Source organism: Podarcis melisellensis, assembly GCF_964234715.1.
Source record: "Podarcis melisellensis genome assembly, chromosome: 15".
NCBI lineage: Eukaryota > Metazoa > Chordata > Lepidosauria > Squamata > Lacertidae > Podarcis > Podarcis melisellensis.
Genome location: NC_138532.1, coordinates 32,187,024 through 32,203,656, shown reverse-complemented (window position 1 = coordinate 32,203,656; position 16,633 = coordinate 32,187,024). Strand labels below are relative to the sequence as shown.

The 16,633-nt window shown below is 46.0% G+C and overlaps 1 protein-coding gene and 1 long non-coding RNA gene across 2 annotated transcripts in view; one reads left to right on the top strand and one right to left on the bottom strand.

The window, feature by feature from the left end:
- The window catches only part of LOC309358041, a 16,227-nt gene extending 16,112 nt beyond the window's left edge, over positions 1-115 (top strand). Inside the window, exon 3 of the long non-coding RNA XR_014163299.1 lies at positions 28-115. This is a non-coding gene — a long non-coding RNA (uncharacterized lncRNA). The remainder of the gene's footprint in view (positions 1-27) is intronic.
- Positions 1-16,633, bottom strand: part of P2RX1 (purinergic receptor P2X 1) — a 27,945-nt gene extending 11,312 nt beyond the window's left edge. Inside the window, exons 1-3 of the mRNA XM_081890582.1 lie at positions 15,944-16,633; positions 5,944-6,091; positions 3,262-3,333 (exon numbers count right to left, since the gene is read on the bottom strand). Of these exons, the coding sequence (XP_081746708.1) occupies positions 3,262-3,333; positions 5,944-6,091; positions 15,944-16,080 (357 nt within the window). The 5' untranslated portion in view covers positions 16,081-16,633. The remainder of the gene's footprint in view (positions 1-3,261; positions 3,334-5,943; positions 6,092-15,943) is intronic.

Genomic DNA, 16,633 nt, shown 5'->3' with positions numbered 1-16,633 from the left:
CACATCTCCTTTGCATTCTTACATCAGGTGCATCATTGCTGGGGACTCTGTGGCCCTCCAGACGCTGCTGGACTAAAACTCCGACCACCCCTGATTGTTGGGATGGGAAGAATCATAGAATCATAGAGTTGGAAGAGACCACAAGGGCCATCGAGTCCAACCCCCTGCCAAGCAGGAAACACCATCAGAGCACTCCTGACATATGGTTGTCAAGCCTCTGCTTAAAGACCTCCAAAGAAGGAGACTCCACCACACTCCTTGGCAGCAAATTCCACTGTCGAACAGCTCTTACTGTCAGGAAGTTCTTCCTAATGTTTAGGTGGAATCTTCTTTCTTGTGGTTTGGATCCATTGCTCCGTGTCCGCTTCTCTGGAGCAGCAGAAAACTACCTTTCTCCCTCCTCTATTTGAACATGGCTATCATATCACCCCTTAACCTCCTCTTCTCCAGGCTAAACATGCCCAGCTCCCTTAGCCGTTCCTCATAAGGCATCATTTCCAGGCATGATCCTCATAAGGCATGATTTCCAAGAATCAAACTAGTGATGGAGGAGCACAAGTCAGGCTGCATGGTTGGAAGGTTTGCTGAGGAAGTGAGTCTCACTTCACTGGGGGTTACAGGATGGAAACAGCAAGACTTGGGAGATGGTGTGTCTTGGTGGTGGGGCAGGTTCCTGATGGCGGATGACCTTGTGTGGTATGGAAAGGAGGGCAAGAAACAAAGTTTTATGGCATTGTCTGCAGCAGCTTGATGCATCCCTGAAAATAGCACAAGGACTCTCATCCCGCTACTTGTTTTGCTTTGCTCCTGATTAGTGCTCTGCTTCTTGGTTGTTTGCCAGGAAAGCACTTCATTAAAGCACTTCAATTAATTTGTACAAACGTCTTGCGACATCCCTCATCCTGGCCACTTTACAGACCTTTCACCCTTCCTAGTCAGGACCTTTCGGAACTCCCCCCTATTAACATTTATGCTCATTTCTTTTCAGGGTTGGGGCTCTCCTGTTCTTGCACAATTGCCGCTACTTCCCACTGGGGCAAGAACACTCCCTTCTGAATCATCTGTGTTCGCCGCAGAAAGCTCTGCAATATCAGTGACCTCTGATTACATTAAATTCCTGGGCTTTGCAGAGGGAGGGAGGTGGGAGACAGAATCTGTTACTCTTCAGTCCATTGCTAGCCTTAAACTTGCAGAGCTTTTGCTCGTGCCTGTTAGTTTTGCCAACTTTCCCCCATTTGAAACTCTTCTCTACAGTGGTACCTCGGGTTAAGAACTTAATTCGTTTTGGAGGTCTGTTCTTAACCTGAAACTGTTCTTAACCTGAAGCACCACTTTAGCTAATGGGGCCTCCTGCTGCTGCTGCACGATTTCTGTTCTCATCCTGAAGCAAAGTTCTTAACCCGAGGTAATATTTCTGGGTTAGCAGAGTCTGTAACCTGAAGCGTATGTAACCTGAAGCATCTTTAACCCAAGGTACCACTGTATTTAATTTGGGCTCTCGTGGTAAAATAAGAAGGCAGTTGACAGGGTGTCCTCTTGAATGTTTTAGCCAGATGATGGAATGTTATTATCATGGTGGCCTGCTTGTATCTTTAGGGGAAAGACATCCTTCTCCATCCTGGTTCGATCCAGGTGTTTTGGACCAAAACTCCCCATCAGCCCCAGACATGGCATGATACAGGTCTAGGAGGGGCAGGAGCCAGACTGCAGCTGATAGAATTGCCACCTTTCTTCCCACAGATGCATAGCTTGGTGGAACTGCTGTGGATTAAAGCAGATCTATGGAGCAAAGAGCTGTGTTGCAGCTGGTTGCATTTGACCCCTGTGGATGGGTCAGTGGTCAGAGCTGTGTGAAAGTCTAACAGCTCTTTATACTCATAGCTGTTCGACAATCCAACAGACAATCCCTCAAAAGGTGGTGACACTCCTTCATAGGAGGTTTTTAAAGCAGAGGTTGGGTGGCCATCTGTCAGGGATGCTTTAGTTGAGATTTCCGCATTGCAAGGGGGTTGGACTAGTGGATCCTTAGGGCCCCTTGCAATAGACTCTAGGGAGTTTATTTATTTATTGGAATAAAATTTAAATGCCGCTTGATTGTAAAGAAACAAAAAACAAACAAAACCAACAACCCTCAGAGCAGTTTGCAAAACAGTGAGATTGAAAACAGCTAAAAACAACTATTTGGTAATGTATCAATTACAAAAAAAGCTAAAAACAGGATTAAAACACATGCCAACATTCAAAATATCTGGGTAGGCTCACCTAAACAAAAATTGTTTTTAGACCACTGTAAGCAGATGAAAACATTAGCAGGATTCTAATAACACTTGTAAGGGATGCGGGTGGCGCTGTGGGTTAAACCACAGAGCCTAGGACTTGCCGATCAGAAGGTCAGCAGTTTGAATCCCTGTGATGGGGCAAGCTCCCGTTGCTTGGTCCCTGCTCCTGCCCACCTAGCAGTTTGAAAGCACGTCAAAGTGCAAGTAGATAAATAGGTACCGCTCTGGCGGGAAGGTAAACGGCATTTCCGTGTGCTGCTCTGGCTTGCCAGAAGCGGCTCAGTCATGCTGGCCACATGACCCAGAAGCTATATGCTAGCTCCCTCGGCCAATAAAGCGAGATGAGTGCCGCAACCCCAGAGTCAGCCAAGACTGGACCTAACGGTCAGAGGTCCCTTTACCTTTACTAATAACACTTGTAGGTAACAAATACTATGGACGATATGGACAGATGCAAAATAGAGGTTGTGAAATAATATTCAGTTGAAAATGTTGGCAATAGAACCCAGGGAGGGGATAGTGGGAAGTCCCGAGATTCAGAGAAATCTCTTTATATGGATATGTATTTGGTATTGTTATAACTTTACACTTGTGAAATGAAATGAAAACAATTTAAAAAAGTTTTTAGCAGGCACCAAAAGAAGTGCAGTGAGAGCACCTGCCTGTTTTCCCTAGGCAGAGAGCAGGGGTGGTCCATCCTGTTTCACCGCCTGAAGCGAAACAGGGGTGTGCCACTCCCTGCCTTCCCACTGCCCCCCAATTTATGCTATTGCCGGTATGCCCCCTCTCTCGCTGAACTCATTGAGAGCCGGGGTGCTCCTCAAAGATGTTGCTACTCATCTTCTCCACTCCAGGACTCCAAACTCTGGACTCGCCGGCAAATATTGCGCAGCCTAATTTTGTGTGTGTTTGCTGCTGGCTGCTGTGAGCACTTTCTGAAGAAGGAAAGAGAGTTATGTGGAATTAAGAAACAACCGATTACCTCAGGGCACGTTTCCTGCTTCTGTCCACGGGTGATAATGAAGTTGGTCATAACCACAAAGGAACTGTCGCCCTACAGAGGAAAATAAGACCAGATAGCTTGGTTAAGAAGAAGAGTAATCGGGCCTCTTTTGAATTATGGTGCTGGAGGAGAGTCCCATGGACTGCAAGAAGATCAAACCTATCCATTCTTAAGGAAATCAGCCCTGAGTGCTCACTGGAAGGACAGATACTGAAGCTGAGCCTCCAATACTTTGGCCACCTCATGAGAAGAGAAGATTCCCTGGAAAAGACCCTGATGTTGGGAAAGATGGAGGGCACAAGGAGAAGGGGACGACAGAGGGTGAGATGGTTGGAGAGTGTTCTCGAAGCTACCAGCATGAGTTTGACTAAACTGCGGGAGGCAGTGGAAGACAGGAGAGCTTGGTGTGCTCTGGTCCATGGGGTCACGAAGAGTCGGACATGACTAAACGACCAAACAACTACAACATGCCTCTTCTGCTCTCTGTTCAACAGTGGAACAGACTCCTTGTGAAGGTGGTGGACTCTCCTTCACGGAAGGTCCTTAAGCAGAGGTTGGGTTGCCACCTGTCAGGGATTCTGTAGCTGTGATTCCTGCGTTGCAGGGGGTTGGACTAGATGACCCTCAGGGTCCCTTCCAACTGTAGAATTCTGTGATTCTGTGAACCAGGTGCTCCACAGTTTGGCTTAACAGCTTGCCTTTTACCCTGGTGGTGGCATTATCAAATTCCAGGTCAGCTTATTACAAAATCTCCTCCATCCATTATTTAATGATGAGAAGGTTGGTTCATAACACATCAAGCTGCCATATCAACCAGCCTCTAAATTGTGGGATTCCCTTGCTAGGGAGATGCAACTGGTTTCTTCGCTATACAGTGGTACCTCGGGTTAAGTACTTAATTCGTTCTGGAGGTCCGTTCTTAACCTGAAACTGTTCTTAACCTGAAGCACCACTTTAGCTAATGGGGCCTCCTGCTGCCGTCGCGTTGCCAGAACATGATTTCTGTTCTCATCCTGAAGCAAATTTCTGGGTTAGTCAAGTCTGTAACCTGAAGCGTATGTAACCTGAGGTACCACTGTACTGCTTTCGGCAAATGCTGAAGACACACATTTTTGCCCCTGAGATGTCCACCCTATTCTTGTGACTGTAATGTGTTTCAACTGCTTCTAATTCATAATTTCAAGTTGTTGTCACCTACCCTGGGACCTGCTGGTGAAGGGCGGGTAATGGCAATAAAAAATAATAATAATACTATCCACTTTCCTGCTCTTATTCCCCACAGAACGGTACAATTCCCAGAATTCCCTGGGAAAGGGCATTGGTGGTTAAACCACTTTTGGAATTGTAGCTCTGTGAGGGGAATAGGGGCCTCCCAACAACTCTTTGTATTCTTAGCAAACTACAGCTCCCAGAATTCTTTGGGGAAACCCATGACTGCTTATAGTATCATAGTGCTTTACGTGATGGGGGTGAATATGTCCTGGATATCAGGTACCAACAAGCACTGCCATTTGCGTAAAGCGTTCAAATATGTATAAACAGCACTAAGCAGGATTAATACAACCAGGACAAAAGAAGGGTGAATGGCCAATTTTTGTGAAAAACTTCCATCACAGCCTCTCGTGAAAAAGAAAACTGCTCAGCTCAAAGACTTCTTATCAGTCGCTGATGCACATCCCGGATTACTGGGACACATTCCTCAAAGATGATAGTTGAGAAAAGCTTTCACCAAGGAGACTTAGGCATAGCTGTCAACTTTTTGCTTTTCTTGCGAGGAATCCTATCCGGAATAAGGGAATTTCCCTTAAAAAAAGGGAAACGTTGGCAGCTATGGACTTAGGATAAACTGGGACATAGAGGATAAAGATTTGCTGCTCAAAACAGATCTATAACTGGTTGTTCCATAGTATCACAGTTCTATTTGTGTTGCTGTTAACTGATTGTCCTTTTTTTTTTTTTACACGTTTGTACTTCGGGGTACATTGCAAATATTTTTACATACTGCTGGGTCTCATTGTGGTTTGTGTCACATTCACAGGGTGTGTGGCCACACTTAACTCCGTGTTTGATTGTGATCATTATTTTACCTACAGTGGTACCTCGGTTTAAGTACTTAATTCGTTCCGGAGGTCTGTTCTTAACCTGAAACTGTTCTTAACCTGAAGCACCACTTTAGCTAATGGGGCCTCCCGCTGATGCTGCGCCGCCGGAGCACGATTTCTGTTCTCATCCTGAAGCAAAGTTCTTAACCCGAGGTGCTATTTCTGGGTTAGCGGAGTCTGTAACCTGAAGCATATGTAACCTGAAGTGTATGTAACCTGAGGTACCACTGTATCTGAAAGGTGCTGCTGTTGTTTAAGCTTAAAGATAATAATTATATGGGGAAATCAATGGAAAAATCGATGACATCCCACTCCGTTTTTTTCCACATTTTCTTCATCTTCTTAGCTATACTAGCAGAGCAGTTTGTAAAACTCTGAAGGCTGGTTAGGGTGTCCGTGTGGAGAATGTGAAGGACCACATGAATGAGTTGCGAATTGAACAGGAATTGAATTGGTTTCTTTCCGGAGTGTGTGAACCGGCACTGGAACCAATTCCTTTTTCTTAAAATCAAACTTTCCAAGAGCTATCCTTGTTGGATAGAAGTGCTTAATTCCTTACCTGAGGAGGGAAAACATAATCAGCCACATCCCATATGTGTGGGCCAATATCACTGGTATTTGTCAGGGTTAATCCTTTGAGCTTCACGGAGACGGAGCTGATGATGCCATCCTTGGACTGGTAGCCTTTCTCATAAAGGAAAACCCACCTAGTGAAGAAGTGGGAGGGGTGGAGAGACAGAAGATAATTGACAGCCACAAGGAGCAACTGGGTGCCGCGTTCTTGCATCCTCAGAACAGCCAATCACATTGCAAATTCTATACCTGTCTTCTAATTCTGGGATGGGCAACCTGTTGGCCCTAGCCGGTATATGGTCCACAGCCTAAATTTATGTGACCTAAAGCATCATTCAAATACCCTGGACGTTCCCTCCACCATGCTTGCCTCTCCTGAACACCAACTCTTTGATGGCACACTGAGCCCTAAAGGAGGGGGAGGGGAAGTTGAAATTCTGGGATATTCAAAAAGCAGCCAGACCTACAATTCATATCTTGCTAGATAGTCACATCATGGGAGCTGAAGCTCACAGAGTCTTCCTGTTATCTATTTATATCTATCTATCTATCTATCTATCTATCTATCTATCTATCTATCTATCTATCTATCATCTATCTATCTATCTATCATCTATCTATATCTATCTATCTATATCTATCATATAGATAGATAGATATAGATAGATATAGATAGATGATAGATCATCTATCTATCTATCATCTATCTATCATCTATCTATCTATCTATCTATCTATCTATCTATCTATCTATCTATCTATCATCTATCTATCTATCATCTATCTATCTATATCTATCATCTATCATCTTCCTTTCTGAAGGAAGTGCTCAGGCACCATTTTAAGCTAGGCTTAAGTATGTGTTTGTAACTGGACCACCATTTTAAGCCTGCCTGAACAAAGCTGCTGTACCTGTTACTAAAGGTAAAGGACCCCTGACCATTAGGTCCAGTCGTGGCTGACTCTGGGGTTGTGGCGCTCATCTCGCTTTATTGGCCAAGGGAGCCGGCATACAGCTTCCAGGTCATGTGGTCAGCATGACTAAGCCGATTCTGGCGAACCAGAGCAGTGCGCGGAAACACCTGCTTGAATCCTGCTTGTGGGTTTCTCACAGGCATCTGGTTGGCCACTGTGAGAACAGGAGGCAGGACTACATGGGTTATTGGCCTGATCCAGCAGGCTCTTCTTAAATTGTCACAGCTGTCTTGCTTTAGTGTGAGACCAAGAGGAGACCTGGTTCAAAACATCCACTTCATCTCTTGTGCCGTGGGAGTCATGCCCACATTCTGCTGTGGGGATGAAAACCAGATTTATCTCCTTTTTTAGCCCGGCAGTCTCGAGCAGACCATGCCACACAATCTTGGATTTCAGCTCGAAAAGTGATGGCTTCTTTTACCGCCTCCGAGAGCCAGGATGAATCAATCCGCTGTGTTTTGCTTGTGACCTAATGGGCTATTTGCGGAGTCAAAACGGAAGGGATCTGATTTGAGGGAATGCTAATCTGGCAAAAAAAGAGGGACACTTCCAGCCACATATGGCATTCCTGGAGCGAAGTGAAAGTGGTTGCTGGGTATTTTTCGTTTTTACTAAATATAAGCCGCTATTATAACATCAGGCTCAGGACCGGCCCAATGCATTTTGGCACCTGAGGCGAACCTCAAAATGGCGGCCATCCCCCCAAATGCCAGGGAAGAAGGGGTGAGTGGAGACCTACATCAGGAGCAAAGGGGGAATAAATATCTCCATCAGAAACAAGGAGGAAAGTTAAATCTACCTTACTCAACGGTTGAAGGGGGAATCAAAGACAATCACTGACAAAGACAAGGGTGGGGGGAAGCGGCTCACTCCATACCCTCCAACATTTCTCTGATGAAAATAAGGACGTCCCATTCCATAATGATAATCTTACTATTTATACCCTAAACATCTTATTGGGTTGCCCCAGCACTCTGGGAAGCTTCTAACATATATAAAAACATAATAAAACATTAAATAATTTAAAAAAAACACCTTCCCTATACAGGATTGCCTTCAGACGGCTCGGGGGTCGGATGACTCCATAACCTCCAACAAAAATAGGGACATCCTAAGGAAAAGTGGAACATTCCGGGATCAAATCAGAAATCCGGACGGCTTTTCTAAATCAGGGACGTCCATGGAAAATAGGGACACTAGGCAGGTCTGTTACTGTGAATGATACTGCCCAGCAGCACCCACCATTTCCTCCCTAGGGCTGAGGGGAGACCAGCCTCCTATTTTTCAATCTTGTAGAGGCAGCATTGAGGGGAGGAAGAAGAAGAAGAGGAGGAGGAGGAGAAGGAGGAGTTTGGATTTGATATCCTGCTTTATCACTATCCTAAGGAGCCTCAGAGCGGCTAACAATCTCCTTTCCCCTCCTCCCCCACAACAAACACTCTGTCAGGTGAGTGGGGCTGAGAAACTTCAGAGAAGTGTGACTGGCCCAAGGTCACCCAGCAGCTGCATGTGGAGGGGCGGGGACACGAACCCGATTCACCAGATTACGAGTCTGCCGCTCTTAACCACTACACCACACTGGCTCTTGAGGATGCTGAGGAGGAGGCGGATCTGGCATTCAAGGAGCAAGCTGCAGCTGTTGCAGTGGGTGATGCACCAGATCCGCTGCCGCTGTCAATCCTGCCGGCGCCTGAGGCTGCCGCCTCATGTTGCCCCATGGGTGGACTGGCCCTGATTGCACTACAATATTTTCATGTGATATGGCACATCCAGTGTGGGTGGACAGCACAACAGTTAGAGTGCTGGATCTGGCAGACCAGGGTGACTTTGGGCCAGTCACTGCTTCTCAGCTAAACCTATCTCACAGAGTTGTTGTGGCGATTAGATAAGGAGCAGGAGAACCACGTACACCACATTTATGACAAATAAATAAAACAATAGAATGTACTGTATTTTTCCGTGTATAAAACGCCCCCATGTATAAGACAACACCTATTTTTTTGAACCCAAAATTAAGAAATCAATGATTTTTGGGGGAGATCACCCTTGAGTTGTTGAACCCTACAGCAGTCTTATACACAGAAAAATACAGTAATCATCGGGACTAGTATACAGGTCCTCCTCGGATTTATCTATGACTATATTTTCTGGTAGCAAATGCCATCGCTGGAATCTACACTGCGGGACGAAGTCCTTTATTTTGCCTGTCCTGATTCTTCCAACACTTAGCTGCATCAGATAGTCCCCTGAGCTAATGCAAAGGGCAAGAAACTACATTCTGTTCATTTTTTCCACGCCTCCAACACATTGGTTTAACACGGAGGATATAAGGCGTCAGCGACAACAAGCGTATTATCATTCCCCTAGAAACTTACATTTTACTCCTTTTTTAAAGTATCATGTGTAGGGCTGGGAATTCCCAAATAAACACAAAAACCTTCCAGACATTCTCTGCTTGTAGCTGAACTGCCCTTTGCCCATCTCTCAGGAGGCTGGGAATGAGAATCTGGCAAGCAAAGAGCCAGGGTATATTTATTTTAGTCTGTTCCGGAAAATAAGTTACGACGTTTATGCTGAGGAGCAGGCACGTCGCCAAGTTTCTGTCGAAAAGGCATCTTGGTGCATGAGCCAAGAAACACAGTCCGAACGATGCTAGGGTCTCTGGCTGCTCACAGTCCCATCATCATCTGAGACACCAAGGAAGGCACGTTGCCGGGGGGTGGACTAAATGATTTCTTGGATCCTCTCCAACTCTCCATTTCTATGACTGTAGAGGAAAGGAAGACATTCACCACTGTGGCATGGCCTTCTTGGTGGTGGCACCCAGGCCGTGACATTTTCTGCCCCTGAATACTCCTCTATTGATTTCTTCTTCTCTATCTTTTTCGGGCTGCCCCAGGCAGGGGAAGGAACAGGAAATGGCTTGTGGGGCAGAGGCGGTATTTTGAAGGAGGCGGGAGGCTCTGACAGGGTCCTAGAGTCATCTCACTTCCTTCCCAAAGCCTATTTAGCTCTGTCCCAGCTTTGGAATCTGACCAAACTGCGGGTCTGACCAAACTGCGGGAGGCAGTGGAAGACAGGAGTGCCTGGCGTGCTCTGGTCCATGGGGTCACGAAGAGTCAGACACAACTAAATGACTAAACAACAACAACAGCTTTGGAAAGGAGATGGGAGGGATTTAGGACCCTGCCAAAGCCCTCATGCTTCCTTCCTGAAGCCAGGCAAGCACTTACCCAGTGCCCAGTATACCTGAAGGAGCGTCTCCACCCCCATCATTCTGCCCAAACACTAAGGTCCAGCGCCAAGGGCCTTCTGGGGGTTCCCTCACTGCGAAAAATAAAGCTACAGGGAACCAGGCAGAGGGCCTTCTCGGTGATGGTGCCCGCCCTGTGGAACGCCCTCCCACCAGATGTCAAAGAGATAAACAACTACCTGAGAATTAGAAGACATCTGAAGGCAGCCCTGTTTAGGGAAGTTTTTAATGTGTCACATTTTAATGTATTTTTAATCTTTGTTGGAAGCTGCCCAGAGTGGTTGGGGAAACCCAGACAGATGGGCGGGGTAAAAATAATAAATTATTATTAAAATTATTATTGAGAAGGTGCCCCCCTCTGCTCGGGGCCCCAGCCAGATGACCCAATGTGGAAACTAGCAAGCAGGATTTGAGTGCAAGAGCCCTCTCCCCAACAGTAAAAAAATTAAAAAAATTAAGGAACGCTGGACGGTTAAGTCCAGTCAAAGGCGACTATGAGGTGTGGCACTCATCTTGCTTTTGGGCATGGGGAGCTGGCGTTTGTCCACAGGCAGCTTTCTGGGTCCTGTGGCCAGCATGGCTAAACCTCTTCTGGCACAATGGGACACTGTGATGGAAGTCAGAGCACACAGAAACGCCGTTTACCTTTCCACCACAGTGGTACCTATTTATCTACTTGCACTGGTGTGCTTTTGAACTGCTAGGTTGGCAGGAGCTGGGACAGAGCAATGGCAGCTCATCCCGTCGCAGGGATTGGAACCGCTGATCTTCTGATCAGCAAGCCCAAGAGGCTCAGTGGTTTAGACCACAGCACCACCCGTGTCAACAGTACCAACACTTTCCTTGGTACCATTCACTCTGGAATATAGCGACAACGGAGAAAATTATGCACAATTTGAGATTTCTGCAGGGACTAGAACTTCCAGACACTATTTATACAATATGACTATTTTATTACATATACCACAGAACCATCGTTTTCAAGACAACCCACCACAGGCTTCACCCATCTGGAACTATATCATCTGATAATCAGATAACATTAATATTCTTTACTAGCACTTTGTTATTTCCCCCCATGTGCAGCTGTGCTCATTCTACACCCCTATTTTATAGCTTTGCTTTTCATCTTTTAATTTTGAACTGTTGTTCTAACCATTCTCTCAGTTTTATATACGCTATAAAATGAATTTTAAAAAAAAGTTACAAAAAACAGCACCCCCAGTAACAGCATTTGATCACTGCATGACACAAGATGGACAGTGGTAAATAAAAAAAATAATAGGGACAGATGGAGCATGTTTTATTGTTGCATGCAAACATGGTTATTACAGAACCGGATTTGCTGCAAAGGGATCAGATTTACAGCAGATTTACACCTGTGCCTCTCCCAGAACAATCATTCGGAGGCCGAGTGGCCCTCAAGACCGCCTGAGTGGTTTCCTACTGCTTGAGAGTGTCGTTTCTAGGATATCGGCAATCATCAATATTTATCTAGTGATTTAACACTTAGGTCTAGTATTAGGAGGGAAAGAGAAAAGCTGTTCTCCATCCACTTTCCCTATTGAACGGAGTTGGACCATATGACCTTTTAGGTCCCTTCCAACTCTACAATTCTATCATTCTCTATTATTCCAGGATATCGGCTTTAAACTTTGCTGGTTGGCTTCTTCTAAGAAATCTGGTTGACCACTGAGGGTCAAAACAGGACCCCGGACAAAATGAACTATTTGGTTTGATCCAGGAAGTCAGGTTGGCTTCAGAGAGTTAGGGCTCATCCTGCTTGTCCTGTGCTTAGAAAGCACAGATTTCAGCGATTTCCCGCTTAATCTGCACTTTCTTAGCATGGGTCCAAGGGGAGGGTCCAAGCAATTTCCCCCTCGCCCCATTCTTTTCCCAGGGAAAACCCACTCTTTGGTGCTCAATCGGAGCAAATGTCAATCTGGAGAAAACCCAGTTGATGTTTGCTCCGAATGAGCACTAAAGAGCAGTTTTCCCTAGGAGAAAGCAGCAGGACAAGAGAAAGTGTGGATGAGCTTTTAGACAAGCTATTTCAAACTTTTATATGGTTTTTAAATAGCTCATCTTGTATCCTGAGCAAATCTTACATATGCTGGGGGAGAACTCAGCTACTGAATCGCCCAAACCCACATAGATAGGAAATGAATTAGTAGAAATGGATCAGAAATCCAATTTGGTTTGCATTTCCATGTGAACCTACCTAATTCACAATTCCGCAAGCAGTATGTGATGTGAAAGGGGCCATCTTTTGAAATTCACACTTCACCAAATGCAATTCTCCAGCCAAACAAAAACGTGCATACTAGGGGAAAGTGTTCATCAGAAATGCATATATTGATGGAAAATGCATTAATAGTCAGCTGATCTCCACTTGTTTACTATTATTTTTATTGTATGATTTTTAACGTAACATTTTTGTAAAATGCTCAGATTTTTTAAATGAATTGTGGCATATACATATTCTTATATATTCCGTTATATTCCATAATGGAATTCTTCTTCTTTGACGATCCTTCGTAGCGGAGTAAGATTGTCTTCCATGAACACGGTCTTAACCGTGAGTCCGTAAGTGACTGTGGAGGCCAGTTCTGGATCCACACGTCCTTCCACAATTGGGACTTATAACTAAATTAAATTAAAGGTAAATGCTTTAAAAAACCAAACCACGGGCATGTTATGACTCATTTCTTTTAAATTACAAACTGATGCAGAAAAGTGAAGAAATGAGCTTGAGATTTGGGGGGGGGGGGGGGGAGAGAAAGCGAAATTGACAAATTCGTCGATGCCTAATTAGGCACTAATCTAATGCCAGCAACCGTTCTTGGAGTTGGTTTGCAAAACACTCCTGGAGATGTAAACACCACAAAGCACGCTTAAATGTTTAATTGCAAAAGTTTTACAACTGTTGCTTTTCTGTTTGTCACTGTTTGGAATACGCATTGCTTTCTGAGAGTCCTGGAGGAGATCTCTGGAAGCTATCTTGTCTTCAGGAACCACACTGTGTGCCAGCAACCTCCTTTGTTTTTTCCTGGGAAAATGGGTAGAATAACAGAAGATCCATCTCCTTTCCACCCCTCCTTAGCAGCTCAAGACTTACAAATCACTAGGGATGGCGGCACCTGTCAATTCCACTTTTTCTCTGTTTCTCATTTTCCCAATCTTCAGCGCAGAACTCTTCCACAGAACTCTGGTCTTCCACTTTAAAAGCAAAGCAAGATTCTAGTCCTAATTGCACTGCACTAAGGAGGAACCTAGGAAGCTGTTCTATACTAGCCATTAGTCCATCTAGCTCAGTATTATCAACACTATCTGACAGCAGCTCTCCAGGTTTGCAAACTGGGGGCCTTTCCTAGCTGTGCCAGTGGCTGCAGGGTCCGCCCTCACAAAACGCGATTGCTCTGCTACCTTAACAGAACAGGCCTAGATCTCAAGACTTAACAGGTTTAGGGGCCAGGACTGTTCTTGGTAAAGTGTAAACAGTTGGAGCTTCAGGCCTCCATTTCATAGAATCATGGAATTGTAGAGTTGGAAGGGACCCTGAGGCTCATCTAGTCCAACCCCCTGCAATGCAGGAATCTCAGCCAAAGCATCCCTGACAGATGACCATCCAGCCTCTGTTTCAAAACCTCCAAGGAAGGAGAGCGCACCACCTTCTGAGGGAGTCCAGTCGACTGTCAAACAGCTCTTACCATCAGAAAATCCTTCCTAATGTTGAGTTGGAATCTCCTTTCATGCTATTGGAATACATTGGTTCAGATCCTCCCCTCTGGAGCAGCGGAAAACTAGCTTGTTCCATCTTTAGAAAGGAGATGCCAACTAATCTTTCTGACCGCCAGAGCTGTTTGACAGTGGAACGGACTCCCTTGGAAGGTTGCGGACTTCATGGGAGGCTTTTAAGGAGAGGTTGGGTGGCCATCTGTCATGGATGCTTTAGCTGAGATTGCTGCATTGCAGGGGATTGGACTAGATGATTCTCTAGGGTCTGAGAGCCAGTGTGGTGTAGTGGTTAAGAGCGGTGGACTCGTAATCTGGTGAACCGGGTTCGCTTCCCCGCTCCTCCACATGCAGCTGCTGGGTGACCAGTCACACTTCTTGAAGTCTCTCAGCCCCACTCACCTCACAGAGTGTTTGTTGTGGGGGAGGAAGGGAAAGGAGATTGTTAGCCGCTTTGAGACTCCTTAGGGTAGTAATAAAGTGGGATATCAAATCCAAACTCTTCTTCTTCTCTTCCATGTCACAGCCATTTTCTGAAGATGGCTATTATATCAAGGGGCGTAGCTAGCTGCTCTGGCACCCGGAGCGGTGGGGGTGGGGTGATCCATGCATGGGGGCACTGCGGCCATCTGCCCAGGAGGGTGCCACAGCGATCCGTTTGCGGCAGCGCGGGGCCCCAAGCCACCTCGTCACTCCCAGGAGAGACGCATGGCTCAGGCACCCTTCAGACCAGGCCCTGCAGTAAGTGCTGCACCCCCATGGTGTGCCATTTTGTGGCACCCCCCCCCCGCACCCTCCTTCCTACGCCTCTGATTATATCATTGCATTGCATTTATGAACAACTTTCCACAAAACATCAACAATAAACACACAAAACACACCAAAACAAACAAAACCTGACAGTGTTACAGCAATAAAATGCTTCCCTTGGTTGCAGAGTTTTGTGTGCCCTTTGGCTCAGACCGCAGGAATCCTTTTGGGCCAGGAGTGCCCAATGCTAGATCTCTGGCAAGATTAGCAGGCTGTCGTCCCCTGTGCCAATTTTGCACACTAGCGGAAGGGTTAACTGTCTCCTGTGCTTCCTGGCTGCCTCCTCCCTCTTCTCCCAAGGGAAGGGGCTGATAGGACTTCTGGAAGAGGGAGAAGCAGGGGCCTGTAACTTCGGACATGGCTTTTGGGACAGGAAGCCCCTGGAGGGCTGATGGCATCCCAGCTCCTGGCAAGCTATTTCTAGGTAGCTGTCCCGATTTTTCTTAACAGTTGGCTGACCGTGGATTTTTATTGCCATGTTTACTTTTGCATTTTCGTGTGCGCAGAAAGGATATTTAGAAAGAGCTGGAAATGATTGATTGGCAGGCACCGGCTCAACAAGACAGGATTTTTCAACACAACAAATAGCTGGGTGACCTTGGGCCAATAGCTGGCTCTCAGCCTGGCCTACCTTGCAAGGCTGTTGGGAGGGTGGAGGGGGAGAGGGACAACGATATATGCCACTTTGAGCTGCTTAGAAGAAAGATGAGATAGAAATGCAAATAAGAAGAACAAGAGGAACTTGCTACTATCCATTGAACCCATATGAGAGAAAACCCACCATGTTATTGATTTGTTCAATTAGGTCCATTAATTAATTCATCCATCAATCAGCTGGTTAAATAAAGAGAGTTAAATAGATTGGAGAGGGAGGTGCAATTGGCAAACGGCCTGATACTAACCTAGTTACAGAATAGCTAGTGGAACATAGCAAACTGCCTTAGACTGAGGATTTAAAGTGGAGCCTATTGGTCCATCCAGTATCAGTGAGCTGCAGCCCTTTCCTTAAAAGTAAAGCAAGATTCTAGACCTCATTATTCCGAATGAAGGGCTGATTTATAGAGGAACAGGGAGCCTCTCCCAGTCCTACCTAGAGAATTCAATGGGGATCGAACCCAAAACCTTCTGCATGCAAGGCAGATAGATGCTCCACCACTGAACGATGGCCCCTTCCCACAAGCTGGTTGACCCAAACGACAGAAGATGCACTCACCCAATGATGTAGGCAAGGACCACCAGCTGTATCAGCCTGAAGGTGAGCCCCACCTTCTTGTTCCGCACCAAAACCATCCTTGGCGTGTCATATTCAAAGAGGAACGAGGACACTTTGTCCGAGAATTTGTGCCCCATGGATGAAACGCCGCCTTGGTCTCTGCCAACCGCTGCAGGTGAGAAACCTCTGGCTGCTTCTTCAGGCTTTGGTTCCCCGCAAGTCCTGGTGTGGTGTTTTCTTGCAACTCATCCACTTTGCCTTCTGCCCTTCCCCAGGAGACGACACAGAGCTCTCTCTCTCTCTCTCTCTCATGGGTGTGAGCAGGTCACTTTACATCTCCTTAGATGGTCTGGGGGGTGGGAGGTGGGTGTGCTTTTGGAAGCAAATATAATAAACCAGCCTGCAACCACTGTCCAGGAAACCGTTGCACCCTAGAGGTTTGTGCTCCTCCAGATGGTCGCAGGAGGAAGTGAAAGAGCTGCGAAGAAGAAGGAGCTTGTGCAAACCTTCCGACTTTTCACAGGCTAAAATAGGAGAACGCTTGCAAGGTGTCAGCACTTTAGCTGAAAGTTCCTTGCCAAAGGTCTTCCTCTGTTACATTTTACTCTGCCTTCTGCGCGCTGTAAATATTTGCTTTGCAGTAGCATTCCCGGTGCTGATTGAATAACCAAGAGGATGTTCCTTCTTTGA